The sequence below is a fragment of the Mastigoproctus giganteus genome, chromosome 4 (genome assembly GCF_048544385.1).
Source record: "Mastigoproctus giganteus isolate SK-2022 chromosome 4, ASM4854438v1, whole genome shotgun sequence".
Lineage (NCBI taxonomy): Eukaryota > Metazoa > Arthropoda > Arachnida > Uropygi > Thelyphonidae > Mastigoproctus > Mastigoproctus giganteus.
In genome coordinates, this window is record NC_143578.1 from 35,269,385 (window position 1) to 35,286,365 (window position 16,981).

At 36.7% G+C, this 16,981-nt stretch overlaps 1 protein-coding gene across 2 annotated transcripts in view; it reads left to right on the forward strand.

The window, feature by feature from the left end:
* Positions 1-16,981, forward strand: part of mib1 (E3 ubiquitin-protein ligase mind bomb 1) — a 501,099-nt gene that overhangs the window by 51,862 nt on the left and 432,256 nt on the right. For both annotated transcript variants that reach the window (XM_090372633.1, XM_090372634.1), the window contains exons 5-7: positions 1,198-1,328; positions 7,285-7,361; positions 14,126-14,312. In XM_090372633.1, coding sequence (XP_090228759.1) covers positions 1,198-1,328; positions 7,285-7,361; positions 14,126-14,312 — 395 coding nt within the window. The remainder of the gene's footprint in view (positions 1-1,197; positions 1,329-7,284; positions 7,362-14,125; positions 14,313-16,981) is intronic.

A 16,981-nucleotide genomic window follows, 5' to 3' on the forward strand; every position in this document is an offset into this window, starting at 1 on the left:
GTCTGCCCAAGAGGTTAACTCACCATTTCTTTAAAAGATGAGACTGCTATGACAGCCTGTTTCAGGACTTTAGTCATCTAGTGACAACAAGCAAACAAAAACAATCAAAAAAATTCAACATCAACTGCCATGGTATAAGAAATTGGTTCTTAAAGTTGTAATATATCTAAAGCTATCTGCTGAAAGTAGTGCGCTATCACAGCAACTTATTACAAAGACAAGTTTGTTTTGCTGAAGAATTAAGACTGTTATATTACAGTTAAATCTATACAGTTAAAATCTTGCCAGCTCCAAAAAAAGATTATATATGTAAATAAGTTTAGCCATTTATGTTTGATAGTTACTGAAATGTTCTCTTTAAAACTGCTCAACCAATAAATATGCCTTTGTGAGTTCTGGAAAATTTTTTTGGTACCTCTCAATCCCTGAGGGTGATCTATTTTAAAGAGTTTACTGTGGTGTGTCAGTTTGTATGATTTTCTTGTGTGATGTGTGTAGTATTATTTGGCCACATTCCAATTTGCATGTTATGCGGCGCCTCCGTAGCCAGGTGGGCAGGAGCAGCAGTGCGTAGCACACACTTCTTGATTAGACCGGGGTTCGAGCCTGTGTCCACCAAATATGGAGGATGCGGAAAGGGTAGGCGCCTCCGTAGCCAGGTGGGAAGGAGCAGCAGTGCGTAGCACACGCTTCTTGATTAAACCGAGGTTCGAGCCCGTCACCACCAAATACGGAGAATGCGGAAAGGTCAGGGAATAACCACCGCATATCCTGGAACAATATGGCCTTAGTTGCTAATGCTCCTAAAAACCAAATAACAAATAACATAACAGCGGAAAGGGTAGGGAATGACCACCGCATATCCCCCTGGAGCAATATGGCCTTAGCTGCTAATGCTCCTAAAAACCAAAAAAAACAAAACAAGCATGTTATGCAGGCTAAAAAACTAGAGAAAAAAACCTAGAAAAAAAAAACTAGGCTAAAAAACTAAAAAACTCACAGTATCAAAAAAAACTACTCTGTCTATCTGAATTCAACTAACTACAACTCCTGCTGAAGAAGCATTTAAGAATCCTTAGTCTCTGACAATTTTATTCCAGATCTCTTAAACGGTGACAAGTCTGTAATAATGTTTGTTGTCTCTCTTTTGCATTATAAAGTGTATGGAAATTAGTAAGTTGATATTTTTGTCTCTAGGTGAACAGGGTCCTGGAAGAGCAGGGGTTCATGGATTTCAGATAGGTGATAATGTAAATGTAGATTTGGATCTTGAAATTGTCCAGTCATTACAGCATGGACATGGAGGATGGACAGATGGCATGTTTGAGGTAAATATTTTTCATATTAAATGCCACTAAAATGTGATCACTATTTGCTATTTGTTGGAGAATCAATCTATTAAAAGTGTCAATTTTTAGAGAGAATTTTTAAAGGTGATGCCCTGTGGTTTAAAAAAATTGATTTTTATATATTTATTTTTTTGTCATACAAATTACATTAAATTGATTTTAAGACTACTTTTCAATTGATATCCATTAAACAATGGATATCATATTGAACTTGTATTTTTTGTCATTCTTATTGATACAAAGTTTTCTTTGAAGGTTTAATTTGAATCCATGCAACTATAAACAAAAATTATTTGTAAGCACGTTTTTTTTTAATATATTTAATGCAAGAATAAGTGAAAAATTTTAAACTGCAGTAAATTATTATTTTGTATATTTCTGAAATGGGAGCACTAGAAAAAGAATATAGTTATAACAGTGTATACTATTACCTAAATTAATGGGATACTAAGAGAAAAAGAAAACAGTAGCTACAGATCAGATTTGAATATAGTACAAAACCTTTGGCATATACTGCAGCATGTAATCTTTATGAAATGCTTTCTACCAATTTTTGATCTGTGTCTTCTGAAGTATTTCTTGATTCCAGCAGAGCGGTTTAACTTGGACAAGTCATATTAACTTCCAGGGATGCATCTTCATGCATATTTCCAGTTCATTCCACAGTAGTTCTGTTGGGCTCAGATTGGGACTGCAAACCACCACAACTCTCAGCTTTATGACAGGGACATTGTTCTATTGAAAAACACAAGATCTTGGGAGAATGGCATTATTGAAGATGTCACAATATCACTTGGTGCCATCAACAGAAGCTATTAGTTCAACACCATATGACAAAAAAAGCTTTGTTCATCACACCATATCACTGTCCCCCCAGTTAGTTTGGGATTGACCTTTTCAAAATGCTCCATGTGTCAAAATTCAAGAGAAACTTTTTATCATACTCCAGAGGCCAGTTCCCCAAAATGACAATTTTGCTAACTATTCTTCATTAACTTTGGTGATGAAAGATAAGATTTGCATTTTGAAGCATGTCTGTGGGATTCCTGTTGAAGCATTGCCCTACATATATGTCTGTGTGAAATGACAACTGCACCGTATCTTTAGCATTAGCATTAGTAGAGGCATTTGATGCAAGAAAGCAAGCTTATGCAGCATCAGCCAAAAAAAAAAAACCCACTTCCACTTCACCCCTCTGTTCGTTCAAAATACCTGTCCAGCTGAGCCTTAAACTTATTTAGGCTATCAACCTCCACCACAAGGGATGGAAGTCTGTTCCACCAACCAACCACCCGCTGGCTAAAGGCAAATTTCCGCACGTCTATCCTACATCTGTCTTTCCTCAATTTGAATTTATGCCCTCTCAGGTGATTTTTCTGAGCTAGAGGAAGAATCCCATCAGCATTGAGCATGCTTAAACCATTCAAGGCTTTATACACCTCTATCAGATCACCTCGCTGGTGCCTAGTCTCCAGACACTGTAATTTGCAAAACTTAAGCCTTTCTTCGTAAGAGAACCCCTTTGTTCCATTCACTAATCTTGTTGCCCTTCTCTGTACTCGTTCCAGCAGCTCTACATCCTTCTTGAAATGAGGCCTCCAGACCTGTATACAGTACTCTAGGTGTGGCCTGACCATCGCCTTATACAATGGAATAATCACCTCCTTATCCCTGCTGGAAAAATTCCTGTATATCATTGACAATACTCCATGAGCTACTCTTGCAGCCCGTCTGCACTGCTCAGAGAACTTCATATCTGCCTGCACAACCACCCCCAAGTCCCTTTCATTCTCTACCACTGTCAGTGTAGTACCACAGAGTTGATACGTTGCTCTGGGGTTGCTGTTTCCCATGTGTAGTACTTTACATTTGTCAATGTTAAACCTCATTTGCCACCTCTCAGCCCATCTGCTCAACCTTTCCAGATCCTGTTGCAGCAGCATAGTGTCAGTAGTGTCCTTGACAACCCTGCCAACCTTTGTATCATCTGCAAACTTGGACATTAAGCTTGATATACCCTCATCAATATCATTTATAAATACAGAAAACAATAATGGACCCAACACTGAGCCCTGAGGGACTCCACTAATAACGTTAGTCCACGATGAGCAGTGTCCATTGATTACCACTCTCTGTCTTCTCCCCCTCAACCACCCCTTTATCCATAGCAGCAATTTGCCTCCAATGTCACACTGCTCCAATTTGTGTAGCAGTCTTCCATGTGCAACAGTATCAAAAGCCTTTCTAAGATCCAAGTATATAATATCAAAGTTATTCCCTGCATCCAGTTCTTTTGTGACTGCATCATAGTATCCAATCAAGTTGGTCAGGCAAGACTTCCCTTTAACAAAACCATGCTGTGTCTGAGCTATAACTGAAGTCTTGTCTAAATGATCCTGCAGTGCTTCTTTAACCAGTGCCTCCATTAATTTTCCTGGAACAGAAGTTAAGCTCACAGGTCTATAATTACTTGTGTCAGCCTTTGATCCTCCTTTGTGAATTGGGGTCACATTTGCACATTTCCAGTCTATGGGTACCTCCCCTGAGTCCAAGGAAGCTCTCATAATTCTGGCTAAGGGTTTGCTTACTTCCTTTGCTGCCTCCTTTAATATAACTGGATAGATCCCATCCACCCCGGGTGCCTTTCTTGTGTTTATCTTCAACAGTTTCTCCTCCACTTTACTCCCAGTTATTTCAAGATTCTGTAGCTTACTGCTAGAGTTGAATACACCTCTGGCATTCCCCTCGCTGAATAACTCCTCATGTGTGAATGTCGATGCAAAATATTTATTTAGTTTGTTAGCTACCTGAGCAGGATCATCAACACTTGACCCATCAATATCAAGTGGACCAATCTGATTCATCCCCTTCCTTCTAGAGTTTACATAAGTAAAGAACTCTTTGCTGTTTTTCTTTGCATCCCTTGCCAAGGATTTCTCGTAATCTGCCTTCGCCTGCCTAACCTCCTTTGTAACTTGGTTGCATATCAACTTGTATCTATCATAGGCTTCTGTGTCATGTGTTAATTTGTATGTATCCCATGCCTTTTTCTTCTCTGCCATATGCCTCATTAGTTCATCTGACATCCATTTTGGCCTAAACCTTGAACAATATTTCTTAGTTGGTATGTAAAGCCTAGTAGCTTCCAAGATAAGTTCTTTGAATGCTTCCCATTTTGAATTTGCTGTTGGTAACATCATCAGTTGGTCCCACTGTATAGAATTTAAATACTGTCTCAGTCCATCGTAGTCGCCTTTACGGAAGCAATAACCCTTCCCTTTACCCCTAATGGTAGTTACCTCTTTGAGTAAATCCCACTTCAGCACACTGTGATCACTGCCACCTAGTGGTTCATTTATCTGCAGATTCTTAATGCATGAAGAATCACTGCTGATAATCAAATCAAGAGTATTACTCCCTCTAGTTGCCTCCCGAACATGCTGATGTAGAAAACAATCATCCAATAAATCCACAAAAGTCCTGCTAGTGTGTGAGTAACCAGCCCCCAAATTCCAGTCAATATCTGGGAAATTAAAATCTCCCATTATAAGACACTCTGATTTACTGGCCCACTCTATTTCCCTGTACAGTTCCTTATTATACTCATCAGAGTCATTAGGCCTATAGCACACTCCTACTCTCAATTTTGATCTCCCAATGTTTATGTCACACCAAACTGACTCCACACTGCACTGTCCAGCGATGTCGACTGGCTTCACTTCCTTGGTTTTTATGTGTTTCTTAACTAATAGCATAACCCCTCCTCCCTTCCTATCCTGTCTATCCTTTCTGTAGACGTTGTACTCCCCAAATTGCAGTTCTGCATCCCTTATATCTGTGTGACACCACGTCTCTGATATCCCAACAATATCTGCCTTCGATGTTTTGAGCAATACCTCAAATTCATCAAATTTATTTACTAAACTCCTAACATTGGTGTACACGCAAGTATACCTGCACCTGTTTCTATTCTTAGCTACCCTAACACAACCCATGTGTTTACTTGTACCGCATTGGCTCCCAGCACTCTCTGAAATACCATGCATCTTGTTTTTCAGGCTTCTGCTCATTCTAATAGAAGCAGTGCAACAATCTCTTTCACCTCTGCCAGTGGCTACTGTCAATCTATTGGTCTTTGTCTCCCCCCAAGCTAGCAGTTTTCCGACCCACCTAACACTGCCTCGATAGCATCAGCAAATATTCTTGCACCCTTTCAATTTAAGTGTATCCCATCCCTGTAGAAGCAATCTCTCCTGTTAACAAGTACAGTCCAGGCTGAAAAAAATTCTACCCCTTGAGCCTTGCACAATCTTTCCAGGGCCGAATTGATCGACAAGGCTCTCATCATATACTCCCTCCTATCGTGTCTGGGCAGAATTGCAGACACTTTCAAATTCAACCCTAATTCTCGGCTTTTGTTCAACAGTGACCTGTACTTGTTAAGTAATTCTGCCGGTCTCCTACTCTTAATATTATTAGTGCCAATGTGTACAACTATATCACCTTTTGTGCCCTTAAAAGATGATATTCGCTCTACAACGTCATCAACCTTTGCCCCTGGCAGACATACCCTGGTCCTGTTCCACCTATCTTTTTTACAAAGCATGTTCCCCGTTTCCCTGACAATAGAGTCGCCAACAACTACTAGTTCCTTCGGGACCAGCGCATTCTGCCTTAGGGGTTGTCTCTGTGTCACACGATGCCCAAGTGCAAGCTCTGGCGTTAATGTGGGCAGCTGAGAGCTTGATGGGCCCCTCAATTTAGTTTCTTCGAGGGCATCCACCCTGTCCTTCAAGCTCTCATATAGGCCCACAAGAACGCCGAGTTGTTGCCTGATATCGATACACTCCTTGCATCGCGCACACACAAAGACATCCCCCTTGGCAGTATCATGTCCCGTACCCGATTGCTCTGCAAACATCAAGCAAACAGTGCATTTTATAAGGCTGTGAGTCAGAGGACAACTGCCCCCCTCAGTTCTGCTCTGGGCCACAGCACTTCCATTAGCTTGAGCCTTTTGCTTTGCTGCTCTGGTCTGAGTCATGATTCTATTAATTTATTAATTAATTATGTTATGTTATTAATTATATTACATTTGTAATCTAAGTCGTTATATGTATTTATTTAAACGTACAATTTAATTGCTAACGAAGTTCAACTAACGCTATCTAGTACGGTATATAACCTACGGTATATCTAGTACGGTATCACAATGGCGGGAAAGTTACTAACGGTAACGGTAGTTACGAACACGTGGAAACCCTTACCGATACTTTTACAACGCCGAGTAAAGAATAAATACACCAAATTAATCAAAAAATCACAAAATAATGTTATACTACTAAATTTAAATCAAAAGTTTTAGAAAAACAATAATTTCAAATCAATAAATAAGAAAAATCCACTTAGCGGCTTTGAACACGACCGTATCTTTTGGGTAATTCTCTGAAAACTTTCAGCATGGTTTTTCTGGACAACATGACCAACTGATCAAGATTCCTTGTCAGATTATTCAGTCACCCTAGTTGTCTCCAGCATTTCAATATTTTGCCTCCCACTTGAATATGATGTTCCAGATAGAGGGCTTTAGAATGTTGAGAAGCTCTAAATGCTGCTGATCTCATTTCTGCATGGCATGTTGATTATTAATGACAATCAACATACCAGTGATGACATGCAGTTTCATTTTTGTCTCTGTCTGCACCATCTTCTGCAATATTTACCTAACTAACAATTTGTACAAAATTTATTTATTTGTTAAGTGTCTTACACTTTTAGTAATGGTGACCTGTATGCCTACTGGGTATAACGGATTCTTATGATGAAAATATAAGACTTTCTAATTATTATGATGTGTGTCTTAAGTGTTTTTATTTATACAAGTTTGTATGTAATAAGTGTTGGCTGAAATCAAAAAATATTTTCTTCATTTCAGTGCTTAGGTACTACTGGTGCTGTAGTGGGCATAGATGAAGATCATGATATCGTTGTCTCTTATCCTAGTGGAAATAGGCAAGTTTTTTTTAACTTTCCTTGACATTTCATTTGAATATATGTTGTGTGTATGTGTATACGGGCATTCCATGACTTACGTAAGGATTGCGTCCCGTGGAACTCTGCATAAGTTGAGTTTTACGTAAGTCAATTTTTTTTTTTATCTCATGTGTAAGAAAAATTACAAAAGTGTGCAATTACAAAAATTTCAAAATTATAAAATTACAAAAAAGGGAGGGGACAGACATAACATCAGTAAGTTTTACCTTTCGAGCATCAGCGTAATTGCCAGAATCAGCGTCTCCAGCTGATAAAGACATGCTGCAGAGGTTGAGGGAATTTAGAAGGGGTTTTTTCCCAACAAATCACAAAATTTCTCTCCAGCTGCAGAATCAGCACTGGCAACTTCACTGCATACTTTATTTAACATTGTGGAAACCAGTGCGATGCTTGAACTTATTAAACCACCTGTTGCTTGCCACGAACTTGGCTTGGGGTTCGCCGTATTTATCCTTAATATCTTCATAAATACTTGTTGCATTTACTTGAATGGTCATTAGACTCAGGGGCACTCGCTTCTGAAACTGATTTTCCATCCATATTATTACTAGCTTTTCCATCTTTGATACAGCACCTGAATGCTGTTTTGTGATCATTGTTGTGTTGATCCTTTAACATGTTCTTTTATACAGCACACCATCTTTTGAAATAGCATTCACTGTTGAAGCAGCGAGACCTAATTCTCATGCAATAGATGATAAACTTTGTCCTGCTTCATACTTCTTAATCATTTTCATCTTCATTTCTAAATTAATTTTGTTTTGTTTCCTAGCACTGCCACCACTTGCACTTTTCATTGGTTGCTTTCCCTTCGTTGTAATAAATAAATAGGAATGAAGAGAAGATTCTGAAAATTTATTTGTTTCTCATAAGATTGAAGATTTCACGATTGAATAACAATTCCAGTTATTGGGATTATCGCAAATACAAAAAGATCAATTTTATTACTTGTTTATAATAGATTCCACTAACAGAAAAGCCCAATAAACCAGAAACTACTAATTGTTTTTATTTGGTGGTGACCTCCAGAAATGTTCTTTAGAAAAATATCAACAAAGCTGTTCAAAATTGATTCTTATAATGGAACATATGAGAACAATAAAAGGGTAGCGCTCTGTTATAAAAATTACCTTTTAGAGTGATAAAAAGCTTAGTTATATAGCGAAAATATCAATTTCAGAGGTCTTGGAACGAATTACCAAAAAAAAAAAAAAAAAAAGAAGATGTGTTATTGGGTTCATAATACCCCCATTTATTCCTACAGGATGTAAAATGTTTTTCCACAATTTTTTTCAGTTTGCACTGGCTGACAAAAACTTACATAAAGTCAAATTTATGGAAGTTGAGTGTTGGATAAGTGAGGGAGTGCCTGTATATTCAAAAGATATTACAGAAAATCCATAAAGTTTTTCATTCTGTCATGTGTATCCTTTAGGAGAAGAAGTTATTTCTTTAATATAGGAAGAAACAGTTGGAGGCAAAACTCCCAAATTCCATTATTCATGAATTTACATTTTTAATTTATTTATATTATCTTTCCAAGAATTTGTTTATTTGACAGCGTTGGTAATATAAAGTTTCATTTTACAAATGAAATGATTACTTATGGAACTTAAGTTGTAATTTCACTGAAATCAACATAAAAGGTTTTTCATTCAAATTTTCCTTTTTTTTTTTTTGCTGATGCACAAAAGTTGACAATTGTTTTCTTTTAACAGCATAGTTTCATGCCACTATAGAATCTGCAATAAAATCAGTATAGTGGGATATCCTTCCATGATATCTCACTATATTGAATCATTCCCTGATGCAAAAGTTTACAGTTGTTTTTTTTAACAGCATAGATTCATTCCAGTAACAGCAAATATGTACTACTTACTAAGAAGCGAATAGTATAGAATCTGTGATAAAATCAGTATGATGAGATATCCTTCCATTCTATTGGAATGTTATTTTACTTCTAGTGGTAAGAGATTTCTTCACGCACACAATTGCCAAGAGTATACAGACACCTCTGTATACTCTTGGCAATTGTGTGCAAATCTGTTTGCAAAACAAACTGTAGCCACATTTCAGGAATGTGAATACAACTGCATTCACATTAGAAGTAGAATGGTTGAGGAATTGAGTTTAGGGACTTTGAAGAGGGAGTCATCATAGGATGCTGTTTTAGCATTTACTCTGTTCATGCCATTTCAGCAAAACTCCAACACTCAAGATCAACAGTAGCTGAAGTAAAGTAATCATCAGATGGAAATATCATGATACTACTAAAGCTGGGAAATGTTTGAGTAGACTGCAGAAATTGAGGAAAGGGACCAGATGGTGCTCAGAAGAATATTATGTAGATCCTATCAGTTCTTATTGAATACTGTCAACTAAAATTCCAGGGAGACTATAGAAACTGACATCAGGACTGTACATGGGGAACTGCATAGTAGTGGATTTTACAGAACAGCTGCTATATACACAAACCAGATATCACAGCATGTAACATGCTGTAATGTTTGTAAATCCCTGGAATGCTGGAAAGTTGTGTTATGGTGTTCTGAATCATGAAACATGGTTCTCCAATCTGATGGCTATGTTGGCAGATGCCCAGAGAACATTATTTTTCCAGAATGTGCCTTCCCAACTGTGGTTTGGTGGAGGTGCCATTGCCATCTGAAGTTGTTTGTCATGGTTTGGGCTTAGACTGTTGGGTGTCTTTTGTGGGGCAAAGAATACCATGTGGTAACTTGACATTATGGTCAATTCTGGTCTTACACTGTGGCACCAGTGTTGGGATGGCCCTTTACTGTGTCAGTGTGACAGTGGACCATGTCATACTGCAGAGCCTGTAATGGCTTTGTTTGAAGACATGGGTGGCGCCTCCGTAGCCAAGTGGGCAGGAGCAGCAGTCTAATCAAGAAGCGTGTGCATAGCACACGCTTCTTGATTAGACCGGGGTTCGAGCCCATGACCACCAAATACGGAGGATGTGGAAAGGTCGGGGAATGACCACCACATGTCCCCGGAGCAATATGGCCTTAGTTGCTAATGCTCTTGAAAACCAAAATAACAAAAATAACAGCATGCAAGAACTTCAGCTTCATTAGCTTGTCAGAGCCCTTAGCTTAACCCCATTGAATACTTTTTGGATGAACTGAAACATTGGCTTCAGGCCAGGCTAGCACACCTGCAATCAATAACTTAATTGACTTCTGTGATGAAGGAGAAATGGACCAAAATACCACCTTCCTGTTAACATAAATTGGTTCTCAACAAATGAGAATCTACAATATGTTGTATCAGTAAAAGGGTTCTTCGAAACATATAGGTGTCTTGTCTGGTTACTTTTGGAGTGTGTGTGTGTGTGTGTGTGTGTGTGTGTGTGTGTGTGTGTGTGTGTGTGTGTGTGTGTGTGTGTGTGTGTGTGTGTGTGTGTGTGTGTGTGAGAGAGAGAGAGAGAGAGAGAGAGAGAGAGAGAGAGAGAGAAAGAAATATTTTACTTCAAATAAAGATGATTTGATATATTCCTTTAGAATTTTGGAGATGTTTTGTTTGAAATGTAGTGTTTACAGAACACTTTTGTAATTCATTTTTCCATTATTAGCAGGTCTAAAATGTATTTATTTTGTTACTTTTGTTTAGGAAAATCAATTTTCACTGATGTTCAAAATGAGGGGGAAAAAATCAGTCATCAGTTGACTGCTTTTGCATTGACTCCTATGGAGTCAGTACAATATACAATGACATTTCAGTTTTATATATGCTTTTATTGGTCCTAATGAAAATCTATGAACAATGCTTATTTTTTTTTTTGAAATTATAATTTCTAATTACTTTTGCATCTTCAGTTTGCATTCAGGTGTCATGTTTTATCATTACTGGGGTAAAAATATGATGACAAACTATAGTAAAGCCTCATAATTGTGGCATTTAGAAATCCAGCATCTCCTGAAAATTGTGTGAAAGAAAAATTCTGGTGATCTAGAAATTACTTCGAGCCTCTACTTCATTGAGTATGACGTGATCAAAACATTTGGTGATTGACTTCGTATCTTGAAATTGTAGTGTTGCAGTTTTGGAACTCTTTGCAACACATTGGCGTCTCATCTAAACAAAGTAACTCATGAATTACCTATTTATCTTCAGTCAGTCTGAATTAGAATGTGTTGAATAGAGGGTGTTTTTATGTGTTCCATTGCATTTTAAAATGAATGATTTACTGAGAAAAGAATTTGCATCAAATTTAGTTTTTCAAATTAGGAAAAGTGCAACAGAAATCCACACATTAGAAACAGCTTTTGGAGAAAATGTTATATGTCATTTGAAGACTTTTCAGTAGTTCACAAAGTTTAAAGAGGGCCTCTTATCCATCAAAGGTGGTCCTTTCTCTGTCCACCATATAACTTCAAAAACCAACAATTCACATTCATGATCTCATCAAGAATGATCAACATTTAACCATTTTGTGATCTTGCTAATGAAAGTGGTATTTCTTATGTGACATGCCAGTCAATTCGACCAATCACAATATTTGAGCGTGCAATGCATTTCAGCTGGATTTGTGCATTACATCCTCACTGATGATTGCAGAGTGGCAAGTTTCTTGTATATTAAGATCTTTGTCAATGTGCTGCCACTGACTCTCACTTTGTTTCTTCCATCATTACTGGTAATGAATTGTGGATATACGGCTATGTCCAAGAAACAAAGGTCCAGTCCTCACTGGAAGACTGTCTGACTTCAGTGCCCAAAAAAAAAGCAAGACAATCTCAAAATGTGAATGCTTATAATATTTTTGACTTGCAGGACATTGTTTATTATCATTTTGTCGTGAGTGGTTAAACAGTGCACTAGGAATGCTACAAAACAATTCTATAGTGATTGTATGATGCTGAAAATTAGGCTTCAGAGAATTGACCCTAGTATCACGACAATGTCCCTACATATTTCCATTTTCAAAGAAATATGTAGGGACATTGTCCATTCAATGCCTACTTGAATGGAAAGTAGACACTTTCCATTCAAGGATTTCACCCAAAGAACTCCACTGCTGTGGTTCTCTCTATGCTATCCTCACTAGATATGGCTCCCTTTGATTTTTCCCCCACTCCTCACCCCTAAGCTTAAATCCCCCTTGAAAGGTCACTTGAAAGATCTTGATGGAATATGGTCATAAGGACATAAAGTTGAACAATTTGTTAAAGGTAGCTAGTTTAACTAATTTGATGTATGACAACATGTATGACAACATTCTTGCATATCTTTCCCTATTTACTGTAAGAGTTCTGAGTACTCTATTAACTCCTTTCCGAAAGAAATGCAGAGCTATTAAAAATTAAAAACATGGGGATTCTTATTCACCCAAATGACACATCCTTGGGGTGTTGATAGTATCATAAAGGTAGAAATGAGCATCATTTTTCTGGAACATGTAGCCACCAGTCTGGGTTTCATCTAACCTTGATAAATATAGCTTAGCAAAATCCATTATATTCATGTGATCTGAGTTTATTGATTGAACAGATTTTTTCTTGTATGGATGATTGATTGAACTTAATGTTTGGTTCATAATTTTTAAGCTATTCTCTGTGGGACATTTGGGTGTCAGGTGTTGTTCCTGGCACTGAAAATGCATAAATTTGGCATTGGAGCAATTTCTTGAATGATATGGGGTATTGCCCTACAACTTCTAGGGATTGTTCTGCATGTTTCTCATTTTCAGATTTTTTCATAACAGCAATAAGTGCTTTTGTAGTATGAACCAGATCTCTCTCTTTCACTCTTCCCCCTCCACATGGCTTTAAGGTATCCAAGGCAGAACAATTTTTATAATAATAAAGGATAACACATTCTTCAGTTATTAGAATCATTTCAGTGTGATCAAGTAGCAAATGCAATGTTCATTCAATCTACCATCCAGATTTCAAATTTATTTATGTGTACCTGACATAAAATGTGTATTTCATGGATTGTGGCATGATGATTGGCTGATATCAGCCTAAAACATTTAAATTCATCTTGGGAAAAGTTATTTTATTCTCACCCTTTACAACTTTATTGCAGTTTTGTTGTTTTTTTTTTTTTTTATTTTCACTTGTCTTTTTTATATTTTATATCACAATATGCAAAATCTTTAAAGAGGAATATAATTTATTGTTATGAACATGTCGGTTGTAATTTATGTTATCCATTTTCTCATAGTGAATAAAATTTGTTCAAACATGGTAAAAAAAAGGAACTGGACTAGTTTATAAAATTGAGTTTTAATATAGAACTTCTTGTAATCCAATAGAAAGCAATGTTTTCCATGAGGACTGGTTTTTATTATAAGAATAAACATTAAGAAAACATTCTGTTTTTCTTCAGTGCATCAGCAGGGAGTCTCATGTTTTAGAATATAAGCATCACATTTACAGTAATTTATATATCATGGATTTCTAAACATCAAGATTCTTGTAACATTCTGTTGTACGGAAAGTTTATTAAAGTGGGAAACATAATTAAGAAAAATTATGTTAAGATAAATCACAATAACATTGGACATGAGGGTATCATCAATTTATCTATATTGATGGTGTCATCAATATATCTGAGGGAGTAGAAAAGGTTTGAGAACCCATGGTTGGTATAATGCCATGTTTTTTTGGAACCAGTTTTTAGAAGTACAATTGAATACTGTTATTATATATAAGTTTTTATAAATACAGTTGGACATTTTTGCTATTTTATAGGTGGACATTTAATCCTGCCGTCCTCACCAAAGTGAATTCTGCACCTCCTACCTCTGCTGCAGCCAGTGGAGATACTAATTCTACTCAGCAGTTTGCTGTAGGAGATTTAGTACAAATATGTAGTGACTTGGAACGCATAAAAATTCTTCAGAGAGGCCATGGGGAATGGGCTGAGGCTATGACTCCAGTAAGGATTAAATAAATTAATTTTAATTCAAATTTTAAAATTGCATAAAAATGCTTCAGTTTTATTTTGCTATTCATTTTGCTTTCTGTTTAATAGGTGTTATCTCTTTCTGAAGAAACAATCTGCTCTTCAGCTTTAAGCAGGTAACTCATAATACATGCAACATTTCCAAGCTCAAAAACAAACTCGATGTAATCCTAAGAAGACTAAGATAAAACAAAGAAATTAATTTACACACATTACAGCAAATCGGCATACATAATAACATTCTCCCACACATGTTTGGTATCACCAAATTACACAAACCCAGCCATCCCCTAAGACCAATAATTTCCTTTAGCAAATCTGCCTTCGCCAACCTATCCACCTTTTTAGTAAAAATTATATCCCTCCTTACAAGATTCTCAAAATTCAAAATTAGTAACACTAATCAAGCCTTTCAAAAAATAAGTACCACCACAATTTCCAGTGAAGACATTTTAACGTCCTTTGATGTGGCGTCTTTATATACAAATGTACACTTACCATTCACTTTACAAGCCTTACGAGAATACCTAATGATAGATAATACTTTAATCAACCACACCTCCCTCTCCATCAACAATATCTTAGAACTTACTTCGTTTTTACTGGATGCTAGACACTTTAGGTTCCAAAACCAAATATTTCAACAAACATTTGGCCTACCTATGGGTCTAGGAATTTCCGCCCCTTATCTGAAATTTATTTAGCAACCATAGAAAACCAAATACTACAGCCTTACCCTTCGGGGATTAAACTATATATACGTTATGCAGACACCATACTTATAATAGGAAATAGAACTACAATTGACAATCTTTTTATTAAGTTTAACTCAATACATGATAGACTGAAATATACACTTGAAACAGAAGTTAATAAACAAATCAACTTCCTTAACCTTACAATATACAAAACAGGCACCAAACTGGGAACCAAGATTCTTAGAAAAAACACACACACACACACACAGGAAAATATCTACACTTTGCATCACACCACCCACTTAGTACAAAAAAAGCTGTCCTTTATAACCAAATCCACAATGCTATAAAATACAGCTCATCACAAGATGACTTATCTATTGAACTACAATATCTCACAAAAAAGTTCATGTCCAGAAAATACCCGTTTCAATTAATTCAACACATTATTTCCACCGCTAAAAACAACACTAATAATTCACCCAAACAACACAAAAGGGAGCATGCACATCATTCTCCCTTATCACAGTAGTCTCGCTGGACAATTCTGTCGGGTGTTCGCGGGCACTGACATTACTCTGATATTTTCTTCATATAACAAACTCGGGTCATTATTCAACACACATAAAGAAACATAAATACCCGATAGGTGACATGAATAATATCATATATTTAATTAAATGCCAGCAAAACTGCAATGCTTGCTTCATCGGAAGCACCACTACCAAGTTCGGTTCCACAAAAACCTCTAACTCAAGAGCTTATTACCACTACAACAGTTTCAGAACAGGGCAATCCAGTACTGAACTTACTCTACACGTACATTCCCACAACCACACCCCTCTAGTTGATTCAGCTATTACCATTATAAAATTAAAAACTAGTTACAAAATTCTTCAATATGAAGCCCTCGTTATAGAATGGTTCCGCCATCACTCTAAATTAAACATCATAAATGCGAAACTACCCTCCAACCTTTCCCCGGTCTGGAATCTCACACACCTAAGATTCCCACATGTCACAAAGAGCATCACGGTTGTCATTGAGGAATTAATTGTATTAAGAACTTCTACTTCCTTGTGCATGTTTTAATTTTTAGTTAATTTAATCCCGTATCCTTACTGATTAACCCATGTAAACTCTAAATTGTTTAAACCCTAAAATTATTCTTCCAACCCTCCTCAAGTAACCATTGCAGATCATCTAAGGTGAGTACCGTATGATTAAGCTTTGCTATTGAACTTAGTCCAAATACCAATTTTGTAATGGACAATGCATTACAAATGCCAAATAAAGCACAATTGAGAAAATCGTTGTATATTCATTTCCTACCTTCACCTTTTACTCTTCCACTATACATTATAATGGCATTAGAGCTGATATTAGAAATATGCAACCATTCCAGCTGCATCAGACCACATTCAGCTTTGTTGGTCACCTTGTACATTGTGTGAATTTAGTTTCATTAAACCTTTGTTCTACTCTCATATTTCTTTACTGTCTTAAAGACATAATGACATTGTGTCTTAGCAAAAGTTCAAAATATCTCATCTATCAATTAGTAAGCAAGTGAGATGAGATCAAGAGAGGTGGAAGGAGGGAGTTGAACTTCGTTTGATGGCATCTTCTGATATGGTATCTTGCATACGAATGGTACACAATGAATGATTGTGTACCATTCGTGTGCAAGATGCATATACCATTCTCTATATAGCATTTTGTCTCTATCATATATTTTGTCTGCTACATAGAGATGAAACATTAACATCAGCCATTTTATTCATGAAAATCATAATGTAGGCAAAATATATATTGTATCTATGGATAGTAAGTTTCTCTGGTTTTTAGTAAGACACTTACCTAAGTTATCCAACAACTTAACTGTTGTCAGGTGACTTGGGAAAGTGGTTGAACTGTAGATAGCATACAACGATGGGCAAGTTG